At 44.2% G+C, this 13,252-nt stretch overlaps 1 protein-coding gene across 1 annotated transcript in view; it reads left to right on the top strand.

Annotated features, from left to right (window-relative positions):
* Window positions 1-13,252, top strand: part of LOC128782877 (F-BAR domain only protein 2-like) — a 200,419-nt gene that overhangs the window by 72,443 nt on the left and 114,724 nt on the right. The window contains 2 exon segments of the mRNA XM_053933381.1: window positions 5,710-5,808; window positions 7,212-7,308. Coding sequence (XP_053789356.1) covers window positions 5,710-5,808; window positions 7,212-7,308 — 196 coding nt within the window.

Genomic DNA, 13,252 nt, shown 5'->3' with positions numbered 1-13,252 from the left:
AATATGGGCTCCTGAGGGACACCACTTGTCACTGATGTCCATTGGAATTCTGAGCCATTGATCACTTCCCTTGATTCATGAAAAAACTCCACAACTCTTAAAAGTTGTAAAGTAGCTATATATTTATTCAGTGCCAGGCACATGCGGGATCGCTCCACAAAGGCATGTGCACCTCCTGAGAATTCAACCTCTCTTTTATCTGCTAAAATGTTGCATATGCATTAAGTTTTGCAATAGGTTCATGCATATTCATATCCTAGCCCAACCCAGCCCTGCTTCGTATTAAAATTAGCTTATCAGTCCTTCTGGGCTTGCACAGAGCTCTCTGGTGGTCATCTGGTGGTTGCACAGGAGGAAGTAAATGGTCTTCCTCAAGGATGAACTTTTCACCCCGTCCTTCTATGCATGCTCTTTTGGTCTCTTGGCTGTAGCCCAACCTTAGTGATGGTTTGCGCTGATTTCAGGGTCTGAGGAGCCTCTCTTATGTCCCTCCAGCTTGGAAGTTCACATTCCTTTCACCTTGTTTGGGATAGAAGACTGTTCTTATCAGGGCCTTGCATTCCTTTGTTCATCTTTGCAGGCCTTTCTGAGCACAGCAAGTTACAGGCTAAGCAAGTTAAACAGCACACTTCATCTAAAACAACTATCCTAAATCCGAAATTAATTTCTACTCTAAGTTAATTTCTAACCCCCATGTCTCACCCTCTGGATGCAACCATCCAACCACTTTCTTATCCATCTAACAGTCCACCTATCGAATCCATCCCTCTCCAATTTAGCGAGAAGAATGTTGTGAGGGACTGTGTCCAAGGTTTTACAGAAGTCCAGATAAATGACATCCGCAGCCCTTTCCTTGTCCACTGATGTAGTTGCTCCATCATAGAAGGCCACAGGTTGGTGTGGCAGGTTTTGCCCTTGGTGAAGCTGTGCTGGCTGTCCTGAATCACCTCCCTGTCCTCCATATGCCTTAGCAGAGCTTCTAGGAGGATCTGTTCCATGGTCTTCCCAGGCACAGAGGTGATGCTCATAGGTCAGCAGTTCCCAGGATCCTCCTTTCAACCCTTTTTAAAGATGGGTATAATGTTTCCCCTTTTCCAGTCACCTGGAACTTTACCTGACTGCCATGGCTTTTCAGATATCATGGAGAGTGACTTGGCAACTACATCAGCCAATTTCCTTATGACTCTGGGATGCATCTCATTGTGTCTCATAGACTTATGTATGTTCAGGTTCCTCAGGTGGTTATAAACCTGATCTTCACTTACAGTGGTGGAGACTTGGTTTCCCCAGTCCCCATCTTGCTGTGCATCCACTTGAGAGGTGTGGGAAGAGAGGTTGCTATCAAAGACTGAGGAAAAAAAGTTGTTGAGCATCTTAGCCTTTTCCTCATCTTTTGTTTCCAGTTCACCAGCGTTGGGTTTTGGGGGAGATATGCCTTCTTTGACTTTCCTTTTCTAGTTGACATACCTGTAGAAGCCCTTCTTGTTATTCTTTGTGTTCCTTGGCACATTGAGTTCCAGTTTTGCCTTGGTCTTCGTAACCCCATCCCTACACAATCCAACTTCATTTTTATACTCTTCCCAGGTCACTTGTCCTTGTTTCCACTGCCTGTGCATTTGTTCCTTTCCCTTTAGATTGACCAGCAGGTTGCTACTTAGCCATGTTGATCTCTTGCCTTCCTTGCCCAATTTCTTGCTCCTGGGGATCACAACCTCTAGTTCTCTATGAAAGACTTCCTTAAAGGTCTGCCAGCTGTTCCACTCCCCTGTCCCTGAGGGCAGTCTCCCAAGGGATCCTATTGACTATCTCCTTGAAGAACTGAAGGTTTGTTTTCCTAAAAGTCAGGGACCTAACTTTCCTCCTTACCTGACCCTTGTCCCTTAGGACTGCAAACTCCACCAGTGCATAATCACTGCAGCCCAGGCTGCCTCCAGTTTTGACATCCCCAATTAGTTTGCTTACATTGGTGACCATCAGATCCAGTATCGCATTCCCTCTGGTAGGGTTGTCTATTACCTGGCTCAAGAAGTTATCCTCCATGCATTCCAGTAATCTCCTGGATTGCCTACAGCTCTCCTTGCTACTTTCCCAGCAGATGCCAAGGTGGTTGAAGTCCCCTGGCAGGACAAGAGCCTGTGAGCGCTATGCCTCCTGCAGCTGGAGCAAGATGGCTTCATCAATAGGCTCCTCTTGGTCAGGCAGCCTGTAGTAGACATTAACCACTAAGTTCTCTTTGTTGCTTTGATCTGATTCTTACCCTCAGGCTTTCAACCTGTTTGTGGCTGTTCTTCAGAGACAACTCTTCACACTCAATCCAGCTGTTGATGTAGAGGGGAACCCCTCCACCTCTCCTTCCTCCCCTGAACAGCCTGGAACCATTGATAGCCACACTCCAGTCACGGGATTCATCCCACCAAGTTTCAGTAATGGCAACAAGATCATAGCTTTCTAGCAGTGTGGTGGCTTTCAGCTCCTCCTGTTTGTTGTCCATGCCACATGCATTGGTGTAAAGGCACCTCAGCTAGGCTGTCAGCTGTGTCACCTTCCTAGAGGATCACCCTTTAATTCCTTTGAGATAATTCTCTGGTGTTTCCCTGTTGGCTTCTGTTACCTCAGGAGTCCCTGTCTCATCTCCGTAAAACTGCAAGTGTGTTCCAGTGCAGCCAGCACATTTCAGAATCATGGGCAAAAGACCCTCACTAGCACCCTGTGCCAATCAATCACAACCTAGATTATCTTAATTTGCAGTACATCTCACATTATATATACTAATTCTAAAAACAAAATAAGTGAACAATGTGAACATTCTCAGCTGTTTCAGTGCAAAACCAGTTGGCTTAACTTTAAATCTGTTTTAGACCATTCAGATAAAATTTTTCTGAGGATGCAAACACCTTGACATGCTGGGGCTATATTCTAGGTAATCATGTAGCAACATCCTCACTTAACTGTCCTCTTTTCGTAGTTAAACTCCACCAATACTGTTCTATAAATTTTACATTTTTTCCTTTATTCTAATTTATTAAATTTCCTGCTATTATCAAAGTGACATGGCTTGTGATATATTTTTTGAGAAGTTGAAATTAGAAACATGATCTTCCTAATATTAAATTGCAGATTATGTGGTTTTTTTCTGCAATAAACATGGAAGGATTTTTATTATTAAAGACATAGGAAAATATAATTCACTTTCTGTTTCAGATATTGGATTTGGCAGAAATTCTTCATGTTGAAAGTTTTTCTGAATAAAACTATAGTTGCATTATACAATTGCTATGCACTTGTTATGAAAACATCTCATTTGTCAGTTATTTCACCTTTTTAGAAGCTTTTTTTATAAACACAGTGCAGTCAGTTATTGGAATGAAACAAATAACTGGAAGTGCTAAGTTATTCTTTGAAAGTCCTGTCTTAAATAGAACTGAGTGCAGTTGACTAGATAACTGCTGTTGAGCAGTTTTTATATACATAAAGTTCAAAAATGAGTAATAATTCTTCACATTTTAAAACCTACAGGAAAATGTACATATTTATAAAAAGGAATAATGCTTGCTTATGCTGTGTATGATGAGTTGAATAAAGAACCTATGGATGACTTTTCATTTTTATTGTAGCTTAAAATGCTAAGAATTGACTTGCATTTATTGGGTCATTAACATTACAGATTTGTTTCAGTACATCTTTTCAAAATGGACTGATCTTTCAAAAGTGAAAGTAAACAATTTGGGTAATGATTATAGCTGGTTGTATTATAGTACCTAGATAGCCTTAGTCTTTGATCAGACCTGTCTGTGTTATCTCCTGTGCAAGGCCGAGATGACAAAAGACAAAAAAAAAAAATCTCTGAATGGCTGGTTGCTTTGATATACACTATAGAGAAGAGTTTAAAGGAGAATGTTTTGCAGAGTTTTATGGAGACCTCAAACCAAACATGAAGGAAGTGGCATTGGCATAATCTCAAAAGTTGACTTTGAGTTTAGGTAAAGATTAGGTAGTTGTGGTTTAACTCCAGCTGGCAACTAAGTACCATGCAGCCACCCACTCTCTCCTCCTTCCCTGGTGGAATGGTGAGGAGAATTGGAAAAAGGTAAAACCTATGTTGAGATAAGAACAGTTTAATAATTGAAAAAAATAAAATATTACATACCATATTATTATTGTTATATCCCTTTGGCCAGTTCGAGTCAGCTGTCCTGGCTGTGCTCCCTCCCAGCTTCTTGTGCAGTTCCTCACTGGCAGAGCCTGAGACACTGAAAAGCCCTTAACTCAGGGTAAGCACTGCTCAGCAACAACCAAAACATTAGTGTATTATCAGCATTATTCTCATACTGAATCCAAAACACAGCACTGTACCAGCTACTGAGAAGAAATGAACTCTTATCCCAGATGAAATCAGGACAGTAGTGAAAATAGGCTGGAACATCACATTGCGTACAGATGTCGACACCCTGATAGTGGTTGAGAGTAGATATTATAGAGATGGGCCATAGATAGCTTTGAAAGTAAAATAATACAGCTTATGTAATCAAGCAGTCAGTAAAAGAAATAACATCCTAGAATAGGCTACAGAGGATGACCACTTGAGGAAAAGAAAAATTTATCTGCTTGATTGATGGCTAGAGAGAGGCATATAAGTATGACAAAAGAAAGAAAGGCTGAGAGCTTAGAAGAGAGATTTGATTTGTCTGTATGAAGTGGTACTTGTTTGTGAATCAAGAGTACCAGGAGGTATGAAATGTGAAGAGATGATCTTCAGAAAACCCTGGAAAAGTTGGAGAGAAGATTAAGTGGTGCTCCAAAGTTTGGACAGTTACAGAAGTAGGAAGATAACTAGGACAGACCTGGAGTAAAACACGGATTTCAAGATGATTATGGTTTGCTGTTGGAAAGGATGATCTTTTTAGTTCTGATCTTTGTCTAGGAAAGTGTAATTGAAAATTATTTGAAAATTATTTTAATTATTTCCAAGTGACACTGGAAATTATTTTAAAATGGGTGTCAGGTGAAAGCCTGGGTAAGGTCGAACAGGAGGGCAAGTTTATTCGTTAAGTTGGTTAGAGCATGGTGTTATTAACACCAAGGTTGCAGGTTTGATCCCTGTATAGGCCATTCACTTCGGAGTTGGACTTGATAATCCTTGTGCATTCTTTCCAACTCAGAATATTTTGTGATCCTGAATTCCAGACAAACTGCAAAGCTTTTATACAGTGAGTTAAAAGATCAAACAAATGAATCACATTTAAAGAAGCAAAGGATATAGATTTAACTGAAGAAACATAAAGTATGTGTATATTGTGAGCCGGAAAAGAGGGTGATGAAGAGTTGCAAAACAGATTCAGAAATGGGATTTCTGGAGTTAGATAAATAAACTAAACTCTTCAGATATGAAAAAAAGTTATGTTGTTTTTTTTTAATTAACATCCTTCAATCCTATTTTCTTTTGGTAGAAATAAGTCAGACTAAAAAAATCAAGATAGGTGAAGGTTTAAAGAGTAAATAGAAAAGTTGGATAATGCCTCTAAAAGGTTATAATAAAGTATATTATTTCATAACTATGAATTCTGCACCTTCTTTTCGTCAACATTGTCATTACCGTGATCAAAATCTGAAAAAACCCTGGTTTTCTGTTTATTATATTTCTTAAAATGTAAGGTTTAGTTTTTTTAATAATTATTTTCATTATGAATAACTGTTTGTATTGGTTTACAGAAATTTCAAGACATTGAAGAAACACATCTTCTTCATATGAAAGATATTATAGAATCATTGTCAAATAGCATAAAAGAAATTAATTTGCAAATAGAAGAGGTAATTTTTACCTTATCATTTGTTTGGATCATGCTACATATATTTCTTAACTCTTAAATGGAACATTTCTTACTGTGTTTGTGGTGATTGCAGGATCATATCTTTCAAATTATTGTAGATTTAAAAACCAGTATGAGTAGGTGATAGACAGAAATGATCTACAGCATTCAAAAGACTTTGAAGCAGATATGGTTCTTTTTACCACAGATATCAAACATTGTGCAAGTATTCAACTTGTTTATGAGATGTCTGAAGGAGATTGAAACATCTACTAAATTGCTGTTTTGGTCTTTTGTGATGTTTCTACATGTGTATTTTCTTTTGTTATTCAAGCTTCTCTGAATTTTTTTATTAAATGGGTCATCCTCTAATTTTGTTCATTGTATTGCAAATCTTTTTAATATCTAAATTCAACATAACCTGAATCTTTTATTGATTCCTGGAGTAGTTATAAGTTCAGTATCACAAATTTTACAGAATAAGACTGAATAATTGTTACATTTGGTGTAAACCAAAAAGAATATATTGATTGACAAATTTGAATTCTTTTCCCTAGATATTAATTAGCATTCATTTCAAACATTTCAGGATACTTGTGCTTTTCTTTAATTAAAACTTGAAATTATATCATTCTGAAAACTTCAAATTTTTGTATGCTTTGGTTTTTATGAGCAAAAGACCTTCAGTAACAGTACTGAAAGAAGCTTTTATAGTGTCTTTTCTCTAGATGCAAGTTGGTTTAATTAATAATATTTATAAGTAGTCCTTAATTTTTGATGTTCTGAAATGTAGGTTTATTTGTATACACCTAATTTGAGTCACTGTTTTCCTTGGCTTTGAGGTTTTCTGCTAATGAATGGTAGTTGCAAGGGTCATGCTATTTATTTCTAAAACATATACATACTGCCTTGCTGGAAAATCTTCTTATTAACCATGTGGTTGTTCCTTTGTCAGACTAAAAAACATTACAAGGGTAATGCTTTTACTCAAGCAGGTGGGGATTGTGAGAATACAGTAGTAATAGTTTACACCCTTAAGTGGTGCTGGCTTAAGAGACATTGTAGTGGGAGATGTTGTGGACAAATTCAGAAAATTATGGATTACAAAACTGGCTTAGATAGAAGAAATGGAAGCAAATCTTAAATGCATCATCAAGCTGTATTCTTTCATTCCTCATTTGCATCTATATCTTAAATACCTTTGCTAATACTAAAGCAAAGAAGGGATTTCCGTGGTAAAATACCTGCAAATATTTGGAAGCCCTGTAATATATTTTAAAGGCAAGTATTTTGAACCCTAACTCTAGAGAAAACCACATTTTAAAGATGATTACATTCTTTCAATTACTGGTTTTAAAATTCCTTTTGTGGAGTGTATTCTCTTTTTTTTTTTTTTTTTGACAGGTACATGAAGAGTTTATTGATAATATGACAAATACTACAGTTAAGAGTTTAATACAGACATTTTCTGAGTCAAAAGGAACTGGCAAGGAAAGACCTCGTAAGAGATAAAAAATAACAGTGTAGGAAATGTTAATATAAAAACTGTAGATTTCCACTCCTAAGAAAAGGGCAAACCCTATTTGTTAATGTTTTATAGGGGTAATGTACTTACAATTTCAAATTCTTAGAATTAATTATCTTTGATATTAAATGATTCATGGAATTTTATCAACACAATTTCATAGAGTCCTAAAAATGGTTTGGGTTTGAAGGAACTTCAAACATCATCTAGTTCCAACTCCCTGCTATGGACAGAAACACCTTCCACTAGACAAGGTTGCTCCAAGCCCTATCCTGCCTGGCCTTGAACACTTCCAGGAATGGGGCATCCACAGTTTCTCTGGGCAACCCGTGCCAGGGCCTCACCACCCTCACAGTAAAGAATTTCTTCCTAATATCTAATCTAAACCTTCCCTCTGGCAGTTTGAAGCCATTCCCCCTTGTCCTGTCACTACAGGCCTTTGTGAAATGTCCCTGTCCAGCTCTCTTGTAGTCCCTTTAGGTACTGGAAGGTGATATAAGGTCTCCTCAAAGCCTTCTCTTCTCCAGGCTGAACAGCCCCAACTCTCTCAGTCTGTTTTCATAGCAGAGGAGCTCCAGCCTTCTGATCATCTTGGTGGCCTCCTCTGGACTTGCTCCAACAGGTCCATGTTTTTCTTGTGTTGGGGACCCCAGAGCTGGATGCAGTGCTCAGGTGGGGGTCTCACCAGAGCAGAGGGGCAGAATCCCTTCCCTTGACCTGTTGACCAAGCCACTTTGAATGCCACGGCCCAGGTGTTATGAATGAGTGCTTTAAAATCACTTAAAGAATCACTGGCAAAGGTATCAGTAAAAACATTTAATATAAAAGCGACAGCACAACAAAGTTCATTGGCAAGGTTTACTCTGCTACTTACTAGATGGTTATGACACCCCCAGGAAAAACAACAAGCAAAAAATTCAGAGTGAATCAATCCAAACCAAAATAAACCAAAAAATATCTATGTGGAGGGGTGTGGGAGTGTGTGTATGTGAGAGAGACAAAAGGATAGAAAGGGTAAGGATAAAAAGAAATACAGCCTAATGGTCCAACAGCACATAACAGCATTTAAACTTAACAGTACTTATCCTGACTTATAACTTAAGTTAAACAATTTACCAAAGGATTCATATAGGATTTACTATACTGCAACAGTACCTTTCTTACAGGCCTAACTTACAAATCTATAGTGTTATGAACAGTTTCCAGGTGTTCCCCAGAGACGCGGGCAGGGCTTTCCTAGTTCCCATGGCAACACTAAAAGAAAACTACTAACTCTAGCCAAGTACCGATATTGAAATGCTAATTAGCCAATTGCTCTGTTTGTTTTCTCTAAACTACCTGGCCTCCCACCCCTCCACGCTGCCATTCTGGGACTAACATGCAAATAAAAACCCCTTAGGATCATGGGAGTATTTTTAGGAGATAAAAATGAATATAAATCAAAAACTGAACACAATAGAGGAGTCTAGATAAATGCCCTAGCTGAGGAAGAGGGAAACACATCCCCTGACTGGCTTTTAACCGTCGCCATCACCTAAGAAGGAACATACTATATTAGGCTCTGAGAAGCAGGGCGATAGACAGAGAGAGAGCCCTGGTGCTGCCACCACGGAAGGAGCGGGGACAGCTGTTGTTCTGGACTTCAGCAACAGACTCTGCACGCCACGCCTCCTCATCCTCGGGCCACCGGTGTGCCACAAGGAAGGAGAAAGGACAGCTGCTGCTCGGGACTCCAGTGACCGGCTCTGCGCGCCTCCTTCCTTCCGGCTGCCTGGGAAAGCTACAACCGCGGGGGCGAGCTCTGCGTCGAGCCCCCTGCCCAGCTGATCTTTTTAATAAAGAGCTGAACATTAATAAAGGCATTAGCCCTGTTCATTTCAATTTGGGGGCTCGTCCGGGATAGCCACGCCCAAAGAGGACCCCCGGACAGCTGGACAGCTCGACCACCTGCTTCGAGGGACCCTCGGGAGTCGCTGGCTACCTTCGGACCCTAGGATCAGCGTGAGACGAGCAACACAGAGGAGCATCGGATGGGTAAGAAAAACCGGGAGACGAGCGAATGAGTGAGTGAGTGAGACGGGGGCCGGCAGCTCGGACCCCCGAAGTGAGAGGGGCCCGCTAGTACCGCGTTTCCGGACTCCTGCGAAGGGGCCGGCCGGGAACGGGGGGAAGCGAGTGGAATAGAGGAGCGACTGAGGCGTCTCCTTAGAAGTAAAGCAGGCCCTCCTCCGAGCGTGTGGAGGTGCCCTATGGGCAAAGTAAGTCCCTGTCAATCAGGGCAAGGGGAATATCCCCAGCAGGGCAGGTGGGATGTGGAGGTCCTGGAGGACATGTCCCCGGCGCTGGCAGGATGGGATAGGACGGCAGGTGGGATATCACTGGCCGGTAGGGCGGGCTGTCCTAGCAGGCAGGAGTGACATGTACCTGGCAGGCAGAGGGCATGTACCTGGCAGACAGAGAGCATGTCCCTGACAGGCAAAAGGCATGTCCCTGCCAGGCAGGACAGGACAACAGGGCAGGTGGAATGTCCAAGCAGGCAGGAGCGTCATGTCCCCCGGGCAGAGGGCATGTCCCCGCCAGGCAGGACAGGATAACAGGCATGTAGGGCGGGATGTCCTAGCAAGCAGGAGCAGCAAGTCCTGCCAGGCAGAGGGCATGTCCACAGCAGGCAGGACAGGATAACAGGGCAGGTAGGATGTCCATGGCAGGCATAGATGGAGGTCCCCATCAGAGCAGATAGGGGGGAATGTCCCTGGAAGGCAGGGCAGGATGTCCCCGTCAGAGCAGGCATTAACCCGAGTAAGCAGAAAGGCAAGAAGGCAAGCAAGCCTAGTAGGGTCAGGCAAGGGGGCTTGGCCGGAGTTCGAGTGTAAGGCTCGGCAGGACGTTCGACCTTACCTCGGCAGGGAGACCAAGCTTCCCAAGCCTAGTAGGAGAGTCAGGCAAGGGGGCTTGGCCGGAGTTCGAGTGTAAGGCTCGGCAGGACGTTCGACCTTACCTCGGCAGGGAGACCAAGCTTCCCAAGCCTAGTAGGAGAGTCAGGCAAGGGGACTTGGCCGGAGTTCGAGTGTAAGGCTCGGCAGGACGTTCGACCTTACCTCGGCAGGGAGACCAAGCTTCCCAAGCCTAGTAGGAGAGTCAGGCAAGGGGGCTTGGCTGGAGTTCGAGTGTAAGGCTCGGCAGGACGTTCGACCTTACCTCGGCAGGGAGACCAAGCTTCCCAAGCCTAGTAGGGTCAGGCAAGGGGGCTTGGCCGGAGTTCGAGTGTAAGGCTCGGCAGGACGTTCGACCTTACCTCGGCAGGGAGACCAAGCTTCCCAAGCCTAGTAGGGTCAGGCAAGGGGGCTTGGCCGGAGTTCGAGTGTAAGGCTCGGCAGGACGTTCGACCTTACCTCGGCAGGGAGACCAAGCTTCCCAAGCCTAGTAGGGTCAGGCAAGGGGGCTTGGCCGGAGTTCGAGTGTAAGGCTCGGCAGGACGTTCGACCTTACCTCGGCAGGGAGACCAAGCTTCCCAAGCCTAGTAGGGTCAGGCAAGGGGGCTTGGCCGGAGTTCGAGTGTAAGGCTCGGCAGGACGTTCGACCTTACCTCGGCAGGGAGACCAAGCTTCCCAAGCCTAGTAGGGTCAGGCAAGGGGGCTTGGCCAGAGTTCGAGTGTAAGGCTCGGCAGGACGTTCGACCTTACCTCGGCAGGGAGACCAAGCTTCCCAAGCCTAGTAGGGTCAGGCAAGGGGGCTTGGCCGGAGTTCGAGTGTAAGGCTCGGCAGGACGTTCGACCTTACCTCGGCAGGGAGACCAAGCTTCCCAAGCCTAGTAGGGTCAGGCAAGGGGGCTTGGCCGGAGTTCGAGTGTAAGGCTCGGCAGGACGTTCGACCTTACCTCGGCAGGGAGACCAAGCTTCCCAAGCCTAGTAGGGTCAGGCAAGGGGGCTTGGCCGGAGTTCGAGTGTAAGGCTCGGCAGGACGTTCGACCTTACCTCGGCAGGGAGACCAAGCTTCCCAAGCCTAGTAGGGTCAGGCAAGGGGGCTTGGCCGGAGTTCGAGTGTAAGGCTCGGCAGGACGTTCGACCTTACCTCGGCAGGGAGACCAAGCTTCCCAAGCCTAGTAGGGTCAGGCAAGGGGGCTTGGCCGGAGTTCGAGTGTAAGGCTCGGCAGGACGTTCGACCTTACCTCGGCAGGGAGACCAAGCTTCCCAAGCCTAGTAGGAGAGTCAGGCAAGGGGGCTTGGCCGGAGTTCGAGTGTAAGGCTCGGCAGGACATTCGACCTTACCTTGGCAGGGAGACCAAGCTTCCCAAGCCTAGTAGGAGAGTCAGGCAAGGGGGCTTGGCCGGAGTTCGAGTGTAAGGCTCGGCAGGACGTTCGACCTTACCTTGGCAGGGAGACCAAGCTTCCCAAGCCTAGTAAGAAGGTTAGGCAAAAGGCCAAGTAAGAGTTTGGGCAGGACTTAGCAGCGGTACAAGGCTAGAAAGTCCATCAAGGAGTTCAAAACTTAATCCAAAGAGAAAAAGTACAGAAGACAATAGATGAGAGTGTGACTAGTGATTGTCCTGGCCAAGAGACAATGTAAAGTGCCAAGAGGGGAATTTAGTTAAAAGAGATTAAGTTTAGTCAAGTGATTCAAAATACGAAGTTGGGAAGGGTCAGATGAGCTTTAGCTGCCTGTCAGTATATTCCATTTTAGATAGAAGCACCCTATTTTTTTTAGTTTTGAGGCCTGAAATTGGGAAGAGGTTATAGCAAAGGAGCAAATCCTTCCAAAGCAAAGAGAATTCCCCCTAACAGCCCCTTGATATAGAACAACTATCTCATGCAGCTTGCTGGCTGGAGAATTTTATAAATAATGAGACTGTGAGAATATGCAAGTTACAAAGAAATAGAGAGGAAAACAAAGGGAATAGAGAGGGGGAGACTAGAAAAATAATGGAATGGGACCCCCTCGATTGCCTGTCCCCTTCTGCTCCTGTTACTTCTCCAACAGTTTCCCCAGTTGGTCCTTCAGCCCCTCCTATTGAGTCCCTGATTCCTTTCCCCCGTTTTCCCACCTCTGTTTCATCGCCCCTTCCCTTAGTTTCCTCAACCATCTCCCCAACTCCCTCTTCCCCTTCTCCAGCTGGAGTTTCCTTGCCTCCTCCCACCTGGGAGCTGAGGCCACCTTTGCCCAGGGTTGGTTCATCACCTGGCATGCCCCCTGGCCTCCAGTGTCTGTCTCCACTACTATTTCCCTGCCTGGTGTCTTAGAAAAAGGGCCGTATGGTGGCACCCAATCCAAAGCACCAAGGGTGGAGGGGCTCTTTCCCGTTAGAGGGGTTCCTGTGGGTAGAGCAGCTGGGGGAGTTAGGTTTGTGGATGCACCTTTGGCAGTTTCCAAAGTCCGGGGATTTGGGAAAGAGCTAAGAAATTTAGTGGAAGACCCCGTTGGAATATCTAGCCAGTTGGACCAATTTCTAGGGCTGAGTATTTGTACCTGGGGAGACCTGAGCTATTCTAAGCATTCTGTTCTTTCTGAGAAAGGTCCAGATGATCTGAGCGGCAGGGGTGAAGATATGGGAAAGAGAGGGTGGATTGGGGCCCCCAGGGAACCAGGGGATGCCCTTGGTGGACCCCAACTGGAGTCCCAGCCAACAAGAAGGTAGGCAAAACATGAGAGACTATAGGGCCCTCATGATAAGAGGGATCAAAGAGTACCCATAGGGGAAGCAACACGAAATTGGCCTTTGATGGTACTCAGGAGAAGGATGAGACCCCAGCAATTTGGCTTAACCAACTAAAACGAAATTTCCAGTTATATTCACATATAGACCCAGATAGCCCAGAGGGTCAAGTCCTCTTAAAGGTCTAGTTTGCCACCAAATCCTGACCCGATATTAGACAAAACCCAGAAAAGATAGAGGACTGGCAAGCAAAGAACATCAATGAGTTGC

This window comes from Vidua chalybeata (genome assembly GCF_026979565.1).
Source record: "Vidua chalybeata isolate OUT-0048 chromosome W unlocalized genomic scaffold, bVidCha1 merged haplotype SUPER_W_unloc_2, whole genome shotgun sequence".
NCBI classification, from domain to species: Eukaryota; Metazoa; Chordata; class Aves; order Passeriformes; family Viduidae; genus Vidua; species Vidua chalybeata.
Note: the sequence above shows the minus strand (reverse complement) of the source record. Positions and strands in the feature narration are given on the sequence as shown.